The sequence below is a fragment of the Trichechus manatus genome, unplaced genomic scaffold (genome assembly GCF_000243295.1).
Source record: "Trichechus manatus latirostris isolate Lorelei unplaced genomic scaffold, TriManLat1.0 scaffold00056, whole genome shotgun sequence".
NCBI lineage: Eukaryota > Metazoa > Chordata > Mammalia > Sirenia > Trichechidae > Trichechus > Trichechus manatus.
This window is the reverse complement of record NW_004443992.1, coordinates 4,279,749-4,295,798: the sequence shown is the minus strand read 5'-3', so window position 1 is coordinate 4,295,798 and position 16,050 is coordinate 4,279,749. Positions and strand designations below refer to the sequence as shown.

Below are 16,050 nucleotides of genomic sequence, written 5' to 3'. Positions count from 1 at the left end.
AATCAGAATCGAATTGATGGCAATGAGTTTGATTTTTTTTTTTTTTTTTTTTGGTGGGGGGAGGTGGGGTTTATTGGGTTTCTGACTATATTTGACCTCCCAGGCTGGCCTTCATATTATTCCCTTAGTGGTTTTATTGCCCTCCATGGAGTTGCGTGCCTACAGGAGGGGCCATGCCAAAGAAAATACAATGCTTTCAAGTTCCTGGGAAGTAATGATGTCTGTAAATTTAGGGGAGGTTTGTGATATTGTAGGATGGATAAAGAAGACATTAGGTGTGGGAGAAAAGAATGAATGGATTTCTGGGGAGAAGGGTAGTCAAGGAAACTGAAACACTCCTTTAAGTCCAAAAATTCAGCTTCTTTGAACAATGCTGAGTTCTGCCTCGAAAGATTGCTATTATTTGTCACAGAATATTCATAATCCTCATTTTTTTTTATGAGTTATGACTTGACCATGCCTAAATCAGTAGAAGAGCATCTTGCTTAATTAAACTAATCAAAATAACAAAAATAACTAATAAAAATAACAAAATTTCCAAAGCCCTAAATCTGATAGAAAAATGTATTAAGAAATTGGGAGGAGACTAGAAATTAAGAAAAAAAAAAGCAAAGCTTTGAATAAATGGAAGAATTGATCATATTCACTCTTTTCAAAATGTAAGGCTTGTTTTATCTTTGTCTGAGGTTCTAGGAACAGCAGCAGCAACAGCAAGTCTCCCCGCATGTGAAATTCCTCAGGCAGATAATGAAACTCAGTGGGATCCCTAGTTTCAACCTAATATTCTGAGTTCTAACTTTTAAAGGCTAAGTTAAAAGTATTATTCTTTTGACCTTCATTGGTTTTCAATTACTTTTTTTAAATAATGAGCTTTCTTTACACCCATACCATGTAAACAAGCAGCCAAAAAATGGCTGGCATGTACTTGTAATCCTTCCTGCCCCCACCATCCCCAAGAGAAAAAGTCATGTAAGGCCTGGACTCAGTCATGGGTGTACCTAGGCAAAGATCTGCAAGGATATATCTGAAGCAGACACAACCACTGACTATATAGCCATTCGTTGCATTTTACCTAACTTTCTCTGTCCTCTGTTGCGATTGAGTTGATTCCAACTCATAATGACTCTATAGGACAGAGTAGAACTGCCTCATAGGCTTTCCAAGGCTGTAAATCTTTATGGAAGCAGACTGCCACATCTTTCTCCTGTGGAGTGGCTGATGGGTTCGAACCACCAACCTTTCTGTTAGCAGTCAAGCACTTTAACTACTGTGCCACCAGGGCTCCCTAAATTACATACTGTTGTTGTTGTATTGTTAGGTGCTGTTGACTCGGTTCAGACTCATAGCTACACTGTGTACAACAGAACCAAACACTGCTTGGTCCTTCATGATCCTTACAATTGTTGCCATGTTTGAGCCCATTGTTGCAGCTACTGTGTCTATCGATCTTGTCGAGGGTCTTCCTCTTTTTCCGCCGACCATCTACCTTGCCAAGTATGATGTCCTTCTCCAGGGACTGGTCCCTCCTGATAACATGTCCAAAGTACATGAGATGAAGTCTCACCATCTTCACTACCAAGGAGCACTCCAGCTGTACTTCTTCCAAGACAGACTTGTTCCTTCTTCTTACAGTCCATGGTATATTCACTATTCTTTGCCAACACCATGATTCAAAGGCATCAATTCTTTTTCAGTCTTCCTTATTCATTGTCCAGCTTTCACATGCATATGAGGTAATTGAAAACACCACAGCTTGGGTCAGGTGCACCTTAGTCCTCAAAGTGACATCTTTGCTTTTTAACACTTTAAAGAGATCTTTTGCAGCAGATTTGCCCAATGAATTATGGCATTTGATTTCTTGATTGCTGCTTCCATGGGTGTTGATTGTGGATCCAAGTAAAATGAAATCCTTGACAATTTCAGTATTTTCTCCGTTTATCATGATGTTGCTTATTCGTCCAGTTGTGAGGATTTTTATTGAGGTGTAATCCATAGTGAAGGAGGTAGTCTTTGATCTTCATCAGTAAGTGCTTCAAGTCCTCTTCCCTTTCAGCAAGCAAGGTTGTGTCATCTGCATGTTGTAGGTTGTTGATGAGTCTTCCTCCAATCCTGATGCTGCCTTCTTCTTCATATAGTCCAGCTTCTCTGATTATTTGCTCAGCATACAGATTAAATAAGTATTGTGAAAGGATGCAACCCTGATGCACACCTTTCCTGACTACCAGTTTTCCAACTACTGTTCCTTCTTTGTTTGCAACTTTCTCATTCCAATCACCAGTAATTATCAATGCATCTTGATTGCATGTTTGATCAATTTCAGACTGCAGAAGTTGGTAAAAGTCTTCAATTTTTTCATCTTTGGCATTAGTGCTTGGTGCATAAATCTGAATAATAGTCATAATAACTGGTCTTCCTTGTAGGTGTATGGATATTATCCTATCACTGGCAACAATGTACTTCAGGATTGATCCTGAAATGTTCTTTTTGATGATGAATGTGACGCCATTCCTCTTCAATTTATTATTCCTGGCATAGTAAACCATATGATTGTCTGATTCAAAAATGGCCAATACCAGTCCATTTCAGCTCACTAATGCCTAGAATATCAATCTTTATGTGTTCCATTTCATTTTTGACGACTTCCAATTTTCCTAGATTCATACTTCATGCATCCATGTTCTGATTATTAATGGACATTTTCAGCTATTTCTTTTCATTTTGAGTCATGCCACATCAGCAAATGAAGGTCCCAAAACTTGAATGCATCCCTGTCATTAAAGTCAACTCTACTTTGAGGAGGTAACTCTTCCCTAGTCATATTTTGAGTGCCTTCTAACCTGAGGGGCTCATCTTTCAGCACTATATCAGACAATGTTCTGCTGCTATTCATAAAGTTTTCACTGGCCAAGTTTTTCAGAAGTAGAGCACCAGGTCCTTCTTCCTAGTCTGTCTTAGTCTGGAATCTCCACTGAAACCTTTTCACCACAGGTAACCCTTCTGGTATTTGAAATACCAATGGCATAGCTTCCAGCATCATAGCAATACACAAGCCACCACACTACAACAAACTGACAGACACGTGGTAGACAATATCTAGTCAATTCCGACTCATAGTCACCCTATAAAACAGAGTATATGGTTTCCAAGGAACAGCTGGTGAATTTGAACTGCCAGCCTTTTGGTTAGCAGCCAAGCTCTTAACCACTGTGCCATCAGGGCTCCAGCTACATACTAGGCACAGGTTATTTCTGCTTTGGCTCTCTGCCTGCAGTTTAGGTAGCTACTATCAAGTTGGTAGTTACTCCTTGGTAAAGTCTTTAAGCTCTTTTCTAGGCATGGAAAAGTGTTTGGTTAAATATTTATAAATATTTTATCTAAATACTGAAGTATTTATAGCTTTATACATATTTAATTAAGTGCTAATTACTTGTATTTTCATATTAAATTTAAGAGAACATACTGGAGCAAAATTTAAAGAAATAGCACCACCTAGGGACAAGTTAATGTCAACTCTTTAATTTCTGCTTTCTCCTAACAAACTTTTGGACTGTCATCACTTTTTTATTGGAGGGGGCATGTTTTAAATCTTTATTCCAAGGAAACTCCCAGGCTTTCCAGTCCTTTAAACTGTCTAGAGTTCTGGCAGCCAAGACCAACCTCTGGAATCACATAACTTTTAGGAACTCTCTTCCACTGTATGTCTCATGGGCTGTGATGACACTGCACCCTCATTTTCTTGATTGCTGATCCTTTCTCTTTAAAAAATATCGTTTCTAGAAAAGCTTCAAACTTACTTCCATCCTCCTTTCTCAATATTTTATGACTCAAGTTATAATCATGTAAGATGGAAAAAAGATCTTATTAATTTTTTCACATCTACCCAAGAACTCTTAAGTCTAATAATATTTTTTTTTTAATCAAGATGCAGTTATGACTGATTATCTCTTCCCTCAGCACAGACTGCATAATTCCTTTCTCCCTTTTTAAGGAATAGACTTATAGGATATAATAAAGGTTCTTCTGTTAAAACCTCGTGGTTTTATAAGCTATGTAAGCCGAAAGTCTAAAGTAGTAGATCTTAAATCTTAGTGGGGTATGCTTATTAGAAATGGGGACACTCTTGCCTCAATTCTGATGCAGTAGGTCTGGGTTAAAAAACGACAACAACAACAAACAAACCCATTGCTATCAGGTTGATTCCGACTCACAGCGACCCTATAGGACAGAGTAGAACTGGCCCATAGTGTTTCCAAGGAGTGCCTGCTGGATTCGAACTGCCGACCTTTTGGTTAGCAGACGTAGGTCATAGGTCTGGGTTAGGGCCCAGGAATTTCTGTTCCTAACAAGAATCTTGAGTGATTCCGAAGCAGATGGTTCTTGGTCTACTCTGAGAAATACTGATTTAAATGGTTATTTGTTTTCCATTGCGGATTTTTTGTTGTTGTTGTGGATTTTTTTAAAGCAAAGAGTAATTTTTAAGCACAGGTATATAGGTTTCCACACAAAATTGAACTCTCATTTTTAAAACCTCATTTTAAACCTCAGAGTATGTCTCTCCTGAGACTTAGAGAAATAACAGTGTCACATAAATTTTTTTTAATATAATAGTTGAATGAAAAAATATATTCTCTTTGTTGATATTTTTAGTCTAAAATACCATACCTGTTGCCATCGCGTCAACTCTGACTCATAGTGACCCTAGAGGACAGGGTAGAACTTCCCCATAGGGTTTCCAAGGAGAACCTGGTGGATTCAAACTGTGCCGACCTTTTGGTTAGCACCCACAGCACTTAACCACTACACCACCAGGGTTTCTAGTCTAAAATAACAGTAATATATTCTTTTGGGCAGTACCAGTTTCAGAATAAATTATGTAAATAGATATTTTGTAATTAAACGTGTAGAACTTTGGCACTTAGTATAAAATTTTAATAAGTACTGTGTATTATTGATAAGTATATATATTCTGTACATTTCCCATGTTTTGGCTTAATCTGTGAAAAAGTCCCCTACTTTATAGCTTGAATGATAAATACATGGCAAGGGCTTTTATATTTTAAATAAATTCAGCACCCGTTACCAGCTGATCATTAAAATAGCAATTTGCTGAATGGTTTGCATGCTTTAATCCTATGATTTCTAATGAGGTAAGTGAAATAAGAGGCTCAATTTTGGAACAATCAAATTGTTGTTTTTCCATGGAATTAGCATTTAGGGAATGGTGTAGGTTCCAGGTCAGTTGTTGAGAGTTGCAGTGATTTATGACAATGTAGTCAACCTCAGGTCACAGAGGGCCATGAAAGTTAACACATCATTTGTCTTTCTTGTGTTCTGTAGACAAAGGCTGAAAATAAGACCTGGAAAAAAACTTCCTTTATCAATAAGTGGATCACAGGAGAGGGCAAACATCTTAGATGATTGTTTCAGTTTGGAACAAAGTAGGATAAAAATTGTCAGTGCAGTTAGAGATTTCCAATTTCTTCTCCATAGTAATTTTCACGTTTCCAAACTTCTTTAAAATGTGATGTTATGCAATATTTTGGGAGATTATATGCACTATACCCTTAACTTTTGAGATTATATGTATTATACCTATTGCTTTTTGCCTTTTGTAATTTTTGAGCATACATGTTTTATTCAAATTAGTGTTTTCAAGGCATTGCCAGTGGTGTCATAGGGATGTTTCAGATTTATGTCACTGGTTCATTAGCACCTCCATTGTTTCTGTCTCCTTCATTTTTTTTTTTTTAGAGTAAAGATGGCAAAAGTCCACTGCACATGACAGCTGTCCATGGAAGGTTCACACGGTCACAAACCCTCATTCAGAATGGTAAGAGATTCTTCAGCTGTGTCATTTTATTTGAACATTTTCCTGATTTGACTGAGTTTAGCTGTCAATCATCTGAAAGTAAAAAATGATACTTAGTTTTGGAGTCCTGGTAAGCAAGGCTTTCCACCATTCTTTGACCTGCCTTGCTAAGGGCTCTTCATCAGACATATCATCACCATTCATCTTAGAAGTGCGAACACAAAGCCACTATGTTTCATAGTCAGGTCCAAGTCAGGCAAAGAACATGTGAGTCTTGAAACTGGAAATGATATATAGACTCAAGATCTGTGCTTTTTACTCTGAAACCAAGAAAGTTAAGTAGCATACATTGTCTAGCAGCAAATCTGTATTATTTTTAGATTTTAAATTCACCTTAGTTCCTTAAGTAAAAACTCATAAAGCCACTTGGGCAAAGGTGGGAAAAGTGAGGTGACTCAGAGGAAAAGAAGAAAAGTACCTAATATACAGAGTCATAAAATCACAGACTTGACAGAGACCTTGGAATGTCACAGAATCCAGTGGTTTTCCAGGCTCACAGCGTAGGTGTACTTGGACCATTGGGTTGTCTCTGTAGCCACAGTACTAGGGAGTATCTCTTCACGATGTGGGTCGCATTGCTCCTCGTGGGTCATGGCCAGCGTTTGTGAGTGGGTTGGCCTTAGCAACAAAACTTTTGTTGTCTTAGTAAATCGTAGAGGCAATAAAATAAATAAATAAAACTCAGTTAGTCCAGATTTCACGCTGACATTCCAGGTCAATTCAGCTGTTCCAAAACCATCTGTAGTTGACCCACATTTCTGCTTTTCAGAATTGTGATGTCATTTGATTTTCTTGGACCTATCCTTTTGTCCTCTAAAAATTTTGGATGGCACACACTTGAATTGTTAGTGGCACTGAGTTATGTCTTAGGCACTCAAGTTATAAAACCAAGAAGTCATTTGACATTTGGATGGAGGACTAGCCAGTAAAATTATGCTTAGAAAGCAAAATATCTGCAGGAAAGCAAAGGAAATTTATAACCATCTCAGTGAAGTTATAGGGAAAAAAAAATCCTAACAAATTTCCAGTGAGTCAAGGAAGGTAAAATGGAAATTAACTGCACATCACCCATTATTTCTAATTTGAAATATGTGACATGCCGTTGACATTCATTTTATTGAAAGGGCCACTCTAATTGTAAATAAAGGGGGAGGGGGTGCCCTAGTCTCTCCCTTTTGAGCCTTTTCCTTATCCCACTGTATTTGTCAACTGCTTTTTAGAAATAGTATTCATTCCCTTAAAAACAAACAAAGCCAGGAAGATATTTGGCATCTTTTTTTTTTTTAAGTTAAAGTGAATTTAATCAGTGGTCCCTAGCTCTGTGGAATAAAAAGCGTTGTCTCCTTTAAAGTAATTTCAAGCACCAGTGGCCAGGTTGGAGAGAGAACAATTTTTCACCTTGTATATGCTACCTTCCTACAAGTTCATCCCTGTATTCCAGACTGTACTGGCCATCTCCCTTGAATCAAGACCATGACCCATCTCCCCTGTGTCATGCAACTGTGCTTACAACAGCCCCGGGAGGTTTCTGGCTGCTTTAACCTCTCCAAGAGCCACCCCTGTGGGCTCAAAGACTTCTATGCCCTTCCTCAGTCATTCTTGCTAGACTTTTGAGTTGGGCCTAGACCTGAAAGAGACTCCATCTCTTGTCATCTGTGATCAAGAAGCTTTATTTCAGAGCCTGCCTCATCCTTGGCTGGCCTGGCATCTTGCTTATGGGTTTGGTGGGGCCCAGGAGCCTAAATTGATGAGGACATAGTGGCTATAATATATAGACTATGATATGTAATGGCAAAGCTGACATTTGTTGAGTTTTCACAATGTGTCAGGAACTTGGCATAAATCCATTCAACCATGGGGAAACCGAGGCAGAGAGGTGGTCACTGGTGTCGGGATACATGGATGGTACATCAAGGAATAGGGATTGGAACTCAGGCAATCTAACTTCAGAGACTGAACTACTACACTATAAACGTGTTCTCTGGAAAAGCAATGACATATGACAAACTCCCCCCACCCCTTTTTTTATTGTTGTAGTTTAAGTGAAAGTTTACAATTCAAGTTAGTCTCTCATACAAAAATTTATACACACATTGTTATGTGACCCTAATTCCTCTCCCTATACTGTGACAGCATACTCCTCCTTTCTACCCCTGATTTCCCGTGTCCATTCAACCAGCTCCTAACCCTCTGCCTTCTCATCTCACCTCCAGACAGAAGCTGCCCATTTAGTCTCATGTATTTACTTGAGCTAAGAAGCACACTCTTCACAAGTATCATTTTATGTCTCACAGTCCAGTCCAATCTTTGTCTGAAGAGTTGGTCTTGGGAATTGTTGTAGTTCTGAGTTGACAGAGAGTTCAGGGGCCATGCTGTCTGGGGTTCCTCTAGTCTCAGTCAGACCATTAAGTCTGGTATTTTTACTAGAATTTGAGTTCTGCATCCCACCCTTCCCCTGCTCCATCAGGGACTCTGTGTTGTGTCCCTGTCGGGGCAGTCATTGGTTGTAGCCGGGCACCATCCAGTTCTTCTGTTCTCAGGCTAATGAAGTCTTTGGTCTATGTGGCCCTTTCTGTCTCTTAGACTAATACTTTCCTTGTGTCTTTGGTGTTCTTCATTCTCCTCTACTCCAGGTGGTTGGGACCAATTGATGCATCTTAGATGGCCGCTTGCTAGCTTTTAAGACCCCAGATGCCACTCACCAAAGTAGGATGTAGAACATTTTCTTAATAAACTTTGTTATACCAGTTGACCTAGATTAGATGTCCCCTGGAAGCATGGTCCCCAGACCCCCGCCCCTGCTACTCTGTCCCTCGAAGTGTTTGTATTCAGGAAATTTCTTAGCTTTGGTTTAGTCCAGTTGTGCTAACTTCCCCTGTAGCGTGTGCTGTCCTTCCCTTCACCTAAGATAATTCTTGCCCTCCCTCTCTACCCTCATAACCATCAAAGAATGTTTTCATCTGTATTTAAACCTTTTCTTGAGTTCTTATAATAGTGGTCTTACACAATATTTGTCCTTCTGTGACTGACTAAATGCACTCAGCATACTGCCATCCAGATTCTTCCATCAAACATTTTTTTTTTAACTTGAATTCTATTTACTCTAAGAGTCACTTATATTTGGAAGAGAGTTGTCCTTATAAAAGGATGATTTGACGTTTTCTTCTCTCAGCCGACAATTCTTTGCATTCATTATACATGTAAGAACTGCAAGTTCTTCATTTGACATTTTTTAAAATGCCTTTGGGGAGAAGCATAGGAAGCTCTTTTCTTTCCTCCTGTTTGTTGGCTTCCTTCTGGGGAAAATCCTGTGCTACTGCTGGACCCTCCCTTCTCCAGAGGCTCACACCCCCAGGGCCTGAGGTCAGTCCTCCAGAGTGGGTCACTACAGAACAGGAGCTGCTCTGTCCTTCAGGATCCCGAACGCCAGGACCACATGGGAACATCGGTTGGCCCCCGGAGCCAACTGAACACATGTGGCTGAGGAACATTCTTTGTATTTACTTATTCATCGGCTTGTTAATTTGCTCTGGTATTTGGACTTTATGTGTATTTCTCTGCTTCCCTGACTGCTCTCCAGTCAAGGTTATTAGCAGTTCTTCATAATAGCTTTGTTTTTCAAAATAACTTTGTTAAGACAATCTTTTAAAAAAAAAACTTTTTTAGTTAGTAAGCAAAGACTTCCTCTGCTGTTACATCACTCACTTTGTTGTCTGAGGCTGTGTTGTCATAGCCAGGGAGAGAAAGGAACTGAACAAAGAAACAATATGGTATCAGCAGACATTTCATCCAGCCATTTGCACTAGGCAGCTGCCTTAGATGCTGTCTATTAGATTCCAAAAGTTCAAAAGTGACATTTTCTTCACAGAAGCTTTAAAAATTAAAATAGAGTCTGAAAAGGAAGAGTTAAGTGGTAGGTTAGAGTGGCTCATTGTGAGATTTTTGTCCTTTTGACCCACAGTCTTCCTGAGGCAACTTAATAAGATGACCGTTCTTGTTTGTACAATGAAAAACTAATTTCAGAAGGATGCTTAGATAATGCTACATAAATTATCCTTTCTGACATGCTCTGTATACTTTGAAATTTGCAAATGTTTTTTCTCACCAATTATCAATTATTAACATTTAACTTGCAACTGTCAGTGAATAAATATTAAAGATGTTTAATTTGTATTTTAATTTAAGCAAGTCTTAAAGATTTTCAAGTGAAGTGACTATAAAATAGAAATTCACTCATCTAGAGGCCCTAATTTAATATAAAACATATTTCCAAATAACAAGTACATTATTTCTTTTTTATTTCTCTACTAAGTTATGATGTTTTTCTAAAGTATATTTCAAATGACAACAAAAGCATATGTGGAAGACAAACTGCCTATATTTTGAAGTTTTAAATTGATTTATGAAATGATAGTCGCGCCAAGAAACATGATTGGCTCAGGCCCTCTCTTCCACCCTTCTCAATATTTTTCACACTTCTCTACCCAAGTTTTGGCACACTTGAGACTGGCAGAGGTGGAGTTCCTAACACTTCCTAAGAAAGTTTTGGTGGCTCTTGGCTGTGAGGGGTGTTGAGTGATGTCGTGTGTGTTCAGAGCAAAGTCTTTTCTGAAGTCTGAGGACCCACCTTCCACACCTGCATGAGTCAAGTCCTTGAGTGGACGTTTCAGGCCTACCACTGTGGATAATTATTAGGCAGATACATGCTCCCTGGATTGCCTTAAGGTACCCATGGCATCTGCCTGTACCCAAGGCTACCCTCAGGTCATAAAAATGACTTACTCTAAATTGGATACCTCTAAATTCAGAGCACAATGAGCTAATTTATTTCTTGAGTCCCTAGAAGATCACTATAACTAGTTTTACTTTATTATTTTCTTTGATTATAAAATTAGTGCATGCTTACTGTAAAATTAAATCATTAAAAAGATCCCCCATGATCACCACCATATGTCTCCATCCCAAGAGTTTCTATCGACAGTTTGGAAAAACGTATGGATTTTTCTATATATTTACACACATACACACACACCCACACACACACATCCACACACACAGATATACCAAATCCAAAAACCAAACCCACTGCTGATTCTAACTCATAGAGACCCCGTAAGACAGAGTAGAACTGCCCTGTAGGGTTTCCAAAGAACAGCTGGGAGATTCAAACTGCCGACCTTTTTGTTAGCAGCCGAGCTGTTAACCACTACACCGTGAGGGCTCCTCTCATATATCTTCTGATGTATATATACATCATCTGGCCATCTGATGTGTGTATATATATATGTATATATACAGATCATCTGATGTGTTGGAGGGAGGAGTGGAGAGGAATGAGGTGGAAAGGCAGGAAGGCCACATCTTGAGACCTTGCCTGTCGTGCTAAGGTGTTGGAATTCCATTCTTAGGCATTTAGAAACTGTTAAAAAGTAACAAGTGGGTGTAGGATAGGTTGTGTCTAATGATCCCATTTGTACGTGAGAAAGATTGCTCTAATAGCAGTCCAGATATATTGGAGGCCGTCCAAATTACATATGTGTGTGTGTGTGTGTGTGTGTGTGTGTGTGTAAATATTACAGAAATGATCATAGTGTCTTTATTCAAACAACTGGTTTTCAAAATATTGACTGTACCCAGGAACAAAAATTTGAGGAAAGATCAGTATTTGTATTCAAGTAGTAATTTATGTTTACCATCAAAGTTAGAAAGGGATTACCTTTTTGTAAACAGCCGTTATGTTGCAAACACCAAATGTGAAAACTTATTGGCAGCAAATTGACTGATTTTTCAAGTTAAAGGCTACACTCAGAAGTTTTGGCTATAGAGTGAAAAATCTTAAATCCTGTGTGTATGTGTGCTAATTTCAGTTTTTGAAGTATTTGCCCCCTTGCACAGCCCACACATTTTTGGTAATTATTTCATTCTGTAGCAAAGATTCTTACTGTTTTACCAGTACTCCTGGCTAGAAAAAAATACTGTTTGTGCTGAACATAAATTTTAGCGAATTGGTAGTCTGAACAACCAATAGTAGGATTCATTAGAATGAAGGGCTGTACAGATATTATTGTGAGTATTTTATAGTGATCTTATTATGAGAGGCCAGCAGGGTCATGGCCTGGAAGTTACATAATATATATAATAATACTAATTCAAACAGTGACGTATTCCCTCAGAAAGCATTCCTGTACTTCAAGCAGAGACACACACCAGTGTGGAAAAGAAATCAACATTTGGTCAAATTGAATGACTAGCGTAGAGTATAGTGTTTGAATCAGCTTAAATCCTTGTGTTTCCCATATTATTAACATATCTCTTTCAGGAGGTGAAATTGACTGTGTGGATAAGGATGGCAACACTCCTCTCCATGTGGCTGCAAGATACGGTCATGAGCTTTTGATTAACACCTTAATAACCAGCGGAGCCGACACTGCCAAGTAGGTTCCTGCAAAAATATGGTAGTATAATTGCCACGTGTGGGAATCATGCCAAATGGACTCTGCCATGCAGTAGATAGTTCCCATTTATTGAGGTTAAGGTGAATTGTACCATTACACTCACCACAAATTAGATTTGAAATGAGTGACTTTTAATGATGGATACAAGGAAGAACCAATTTTATTTTTCAGCTACATAAGGATGAGGCCTATTTCAGTGGTTTTAATTATTAACATTATTATTATTTTTAAACTGTATTCCTAAATTTGCTTTCTAATATTGTTTTGTTCTTTTCAATGTTAGTTAAGCAGGAAAAATGAAACATAATTGGGCAAATTCAGAATTTATTCAGGGTACTTGCTTAGTTTTAAAGATGCAGTTATAAGGTAGCAACTGAGTAAATCTACTACATTGGAGAGGAAGGCCTGACCTCATTTTGTGCTTCAATTCAGCAAGAATATATAAAGCATCCATATGTGTCTTTCAGTTCTGGGTACTATGGGGGAATTCAGAAGAAGTAAATTACTTGGGTGAAGTAGCTAATTTTGTTGGGGCCCACAGCCCATTTAAGACAAAGAACCATGCAAGATAGTACAGTGAAATCTGTGAAAGCTGGAACTCGACCAACTGCCTTGTTTTTCCGTGTTTTGCTAGTTTTCGCCTTTGACAGAGTGTAGTCTTACCACTATTCTGTTGCTATTAGTGGAAGATATTTGAGTTTTCCTTCTCTGACAGGTTTCCACCTTACGCAGGTTCCAACTTCTGCAGGTTTTACTATATGTAATAAAGTTTTAAATGAAACATGACTTAAGTGGAAAAATATTGTAGACAATATATGCCACAGAGTGTAGACAGGAACGAGAGACCTCAAAGATGGCCAACATTTTCTGAAAAGCCTTCAAGGAGAGTCTTAAGCAGGCTTTGAAGGGTGAGAAGTATTTGAGTAGAGCAGAGGGTGGCAGACATCCCAAGCAGACAGGAAATCAGGAACAAAAGGTGAGAAGTGTACAACTCAGGGAAGAGCTTGGCCTGACAGAGGTAAGGGTGTGTGACGGTGCTGGGCTCTGTCCAGAGGCAGTGCAGTGTGGTGGCTGGGAGCACATGATTGGCGGACCACTGCCTGGGCTCCAGTCCAAGCTGTTCACTTATGAGCCATGTGACCTTGAACCCACTGCCCAATCTCTTTGTACCTCAGTTTCCTCATCTGATAAATGGGAGTAATAATACTTCCCACCTATAGGCTTCTTATGAGGATTAAATGATTTAATTACTAGTAAGGTACTTGATATATATATAGTCAGATGATGAGTTAAATCAATATATCTGCTAAGTTTATTAAACAAGATAGTTCATGTAAAGCTCTTTGAACAGTGCCTGGTACATATTAAGATATCAATAAATGTTAGTTATAATTTCATTAGTTAATAATAGGTAGTAGAATCACATTAAGGAGAGTCTTAAATGCCTGAATGAAGAGTTTAGGCTTTATTGCAGAAACTATGGGTAACAATCATTGAAATTTCAGGAGAACAATATGAGGGCAGTGTTATGTTAGGAATTTTGTTTTATTCATCTAATGTTGTGTAACAGAATTGAAAATCTTGCCTGAGAATGAGCCAAAATTTAAAATGGTCTGTGGTGGAATCATGTTTTAAATCAGGGTTTAAAGTGAATTATATGGAATACTCTGGGAGATTTGTAGTATATAATGATTTACCATCATCAGTTCAACATCAAGTTGAGCTGGGTGACAATTACCTTCTGAGCTCCCAGTCTAGTGGTGGAGATAAGAACAGCAGCAAATGACTAAAGTATTGTGAGCTGTGTTATGATGGAGGTTTCAGCTAGGCTGTGGGTGCAGAGTCAGGGAAGTACTGATCCTCTGAGTTCCCCCAGAAGAGGTGATATTTCAGCCAAAGGAAGGATGGTAGGAATTTATCAAGTGGACAGAATTGTGTGGTGTGGGAGGATAGAAGGTAAAACAAGGAAGGACATTCCAGGAAAAGGGAGCAGCATTTACAAAGACACAAACGTGACCATGTTGAAAGCAGACTCTGAAGGGCAGATCATCCGATGTGTGATGGGGAGTGGAGAGGAATGAGGTTGAAAGGCAGGAAGGTCTTGAAAGACCTTGCCTGTTCTGCTAAGGTGTTAGAATTCTATTCTTAAGCATTTAGAAGCTATTAAAGAATAATCAGTGTGTGCAGGGTAGGTTGTGTCTAATGACCCCATTTATACGTAAGAAAGATTGCTCTGATAGCAGTCCAGGCATATTGGAGGCAGTTCAGACTAGAAACATTGGTAGCTTCTTGCAAATGTCCAGGGAAAAAAAGATAAAGGCTTTGGCTAAGGCAGAGGCTATGGGACACAGATGAGGAAAACTTTGTCCCAGCCCCAAAGAGCTGCATCTGCTTTCTTTTCTCACAACATATCTGGGGATAAGACATGCCCCCTTCAGTAACAGCAGCTCATTAAGGCAGTAATTGAGTGTGTGTCTGTGTGTCTGTGTGTGTGTGTGTGTTGAGGGCAGTGCTGTGACAAGGGAAACCACCTTAGGGGGAAAAATATTAAAATGAGTGGGAAGGTTGTTGGAGAAGATTAAATTTGCTAAAGCACCCCTCCCCCACCCCCCAAAAATCACTGTCCCCTGGGTTCCTTGTAGGTTTATGTTGTTGGGTAGCTTACTGAAGAGGAGTAAAACAGGCCTTTCCTTCTGTAAATAAGTAAACCAACAAATAGCATTTGTGAAAATAGCCATCTTCATTCATAAACAATATGCCCAAATGTATTTAAAAAGATCTCTGTATGACAAGTTTTATCAGCATATAAAATCTTATTCTTATGAATTTATTTGAATCTTATTCTCCAGCCTTAGTTAGAACGTTCTTTGTTATTCTTTTTTGCTTCTCTGAGCCTTACGTGAGAGCACTTTCTGGAACTTGGCTCAGTGCTCTTGTGGTGTCAAAGCCCTTGCAGTCTTTATTCTTTAATTGTATTTGGTTTGGCTCTAGGATTTTAATTTGCCTTCTACTTCACCTTTTTCTGCCTCAACTGCAGCAGAATTAGGGGTATGGTAGTTATGCGGGTAATTGGGTCTGATAATTATTCATTCACTAAGTGTTTGTTGAAGGCCTGCATCAGCCACTGTAATCAGGTTCCAGGGTTACAGAGGTCCCAATCCACTGGAGACAAGAATTAAACCAGCAATTACAATCCTGCATGCTAAATGTGATACCAGGGCAATTGTTGGGTACCATTGGGATATGGCAGAATATATCTGGGGCACTGAACCCAGTCTGGCATTGCATAATATGTCAATAAATCCAAAACACATTTACCAAAAACAAACAAACAAAACTACAGAAACCAACAACTTTGAAATGAATTTCACAATTGAACTATAGCAGCAAACACATAGGTACTTACCTATACTAGGTACCACTCTGAGGGGTTACGTTTAACTATCACAACAACCCCATGGGGTAAATGCTATGATTATCCCCGTTTTACAGGTAAAGTGAATGAAGTGCAGAGAGGTTCAATCACCTGCCCAAGGTCACATACTTAGTGAGGGGTGGAATTGGGATTCTGTCCTCAGCCATCTGGATCTGGAGCATCAGGGCCTGAGCACAAGGCTCACTGTTTCTTTGTAATCGATAGTGTGATAGTTCATGCTTTGCCAAAACTAAATCACCATTTTCAGGGGATCGTGGTGCTGATGACTAAGGTACTGACTGTTTGGAATT

The 16,050-nt window shown here is 38.9% G+C and overlaps 1 protein-coding gene across 6 annotated transcripts in view; it reads left to right on the top strand.

Moving 5' to 3' along the window:
• The window catches only part of ANKRD44 (ankyrin repeat domain 44), a 203,682-nt gene that overhangs the window by 87,923 nt on the left and 99,709 nt on the right, over positions 1–16,050 (top strand). For all 6 annotated transcript variants that reach the window (XM_023732935.1, XM_023732936.1, XM_023732933.1 and 3 more), the window contains exons 8-9: positions 5,752–5,830; positions 12,189–12,303. In XM_023732935.1, the coding sequence (XP_023588703.1) occupies positions 5,752–5,830; positions 12,189–12,303 (194 nt within the window). The remainder of the gene's footprint in view (positions 1–5,751; positions 5,831–12,188; positions 12,304–16,050) is intronic.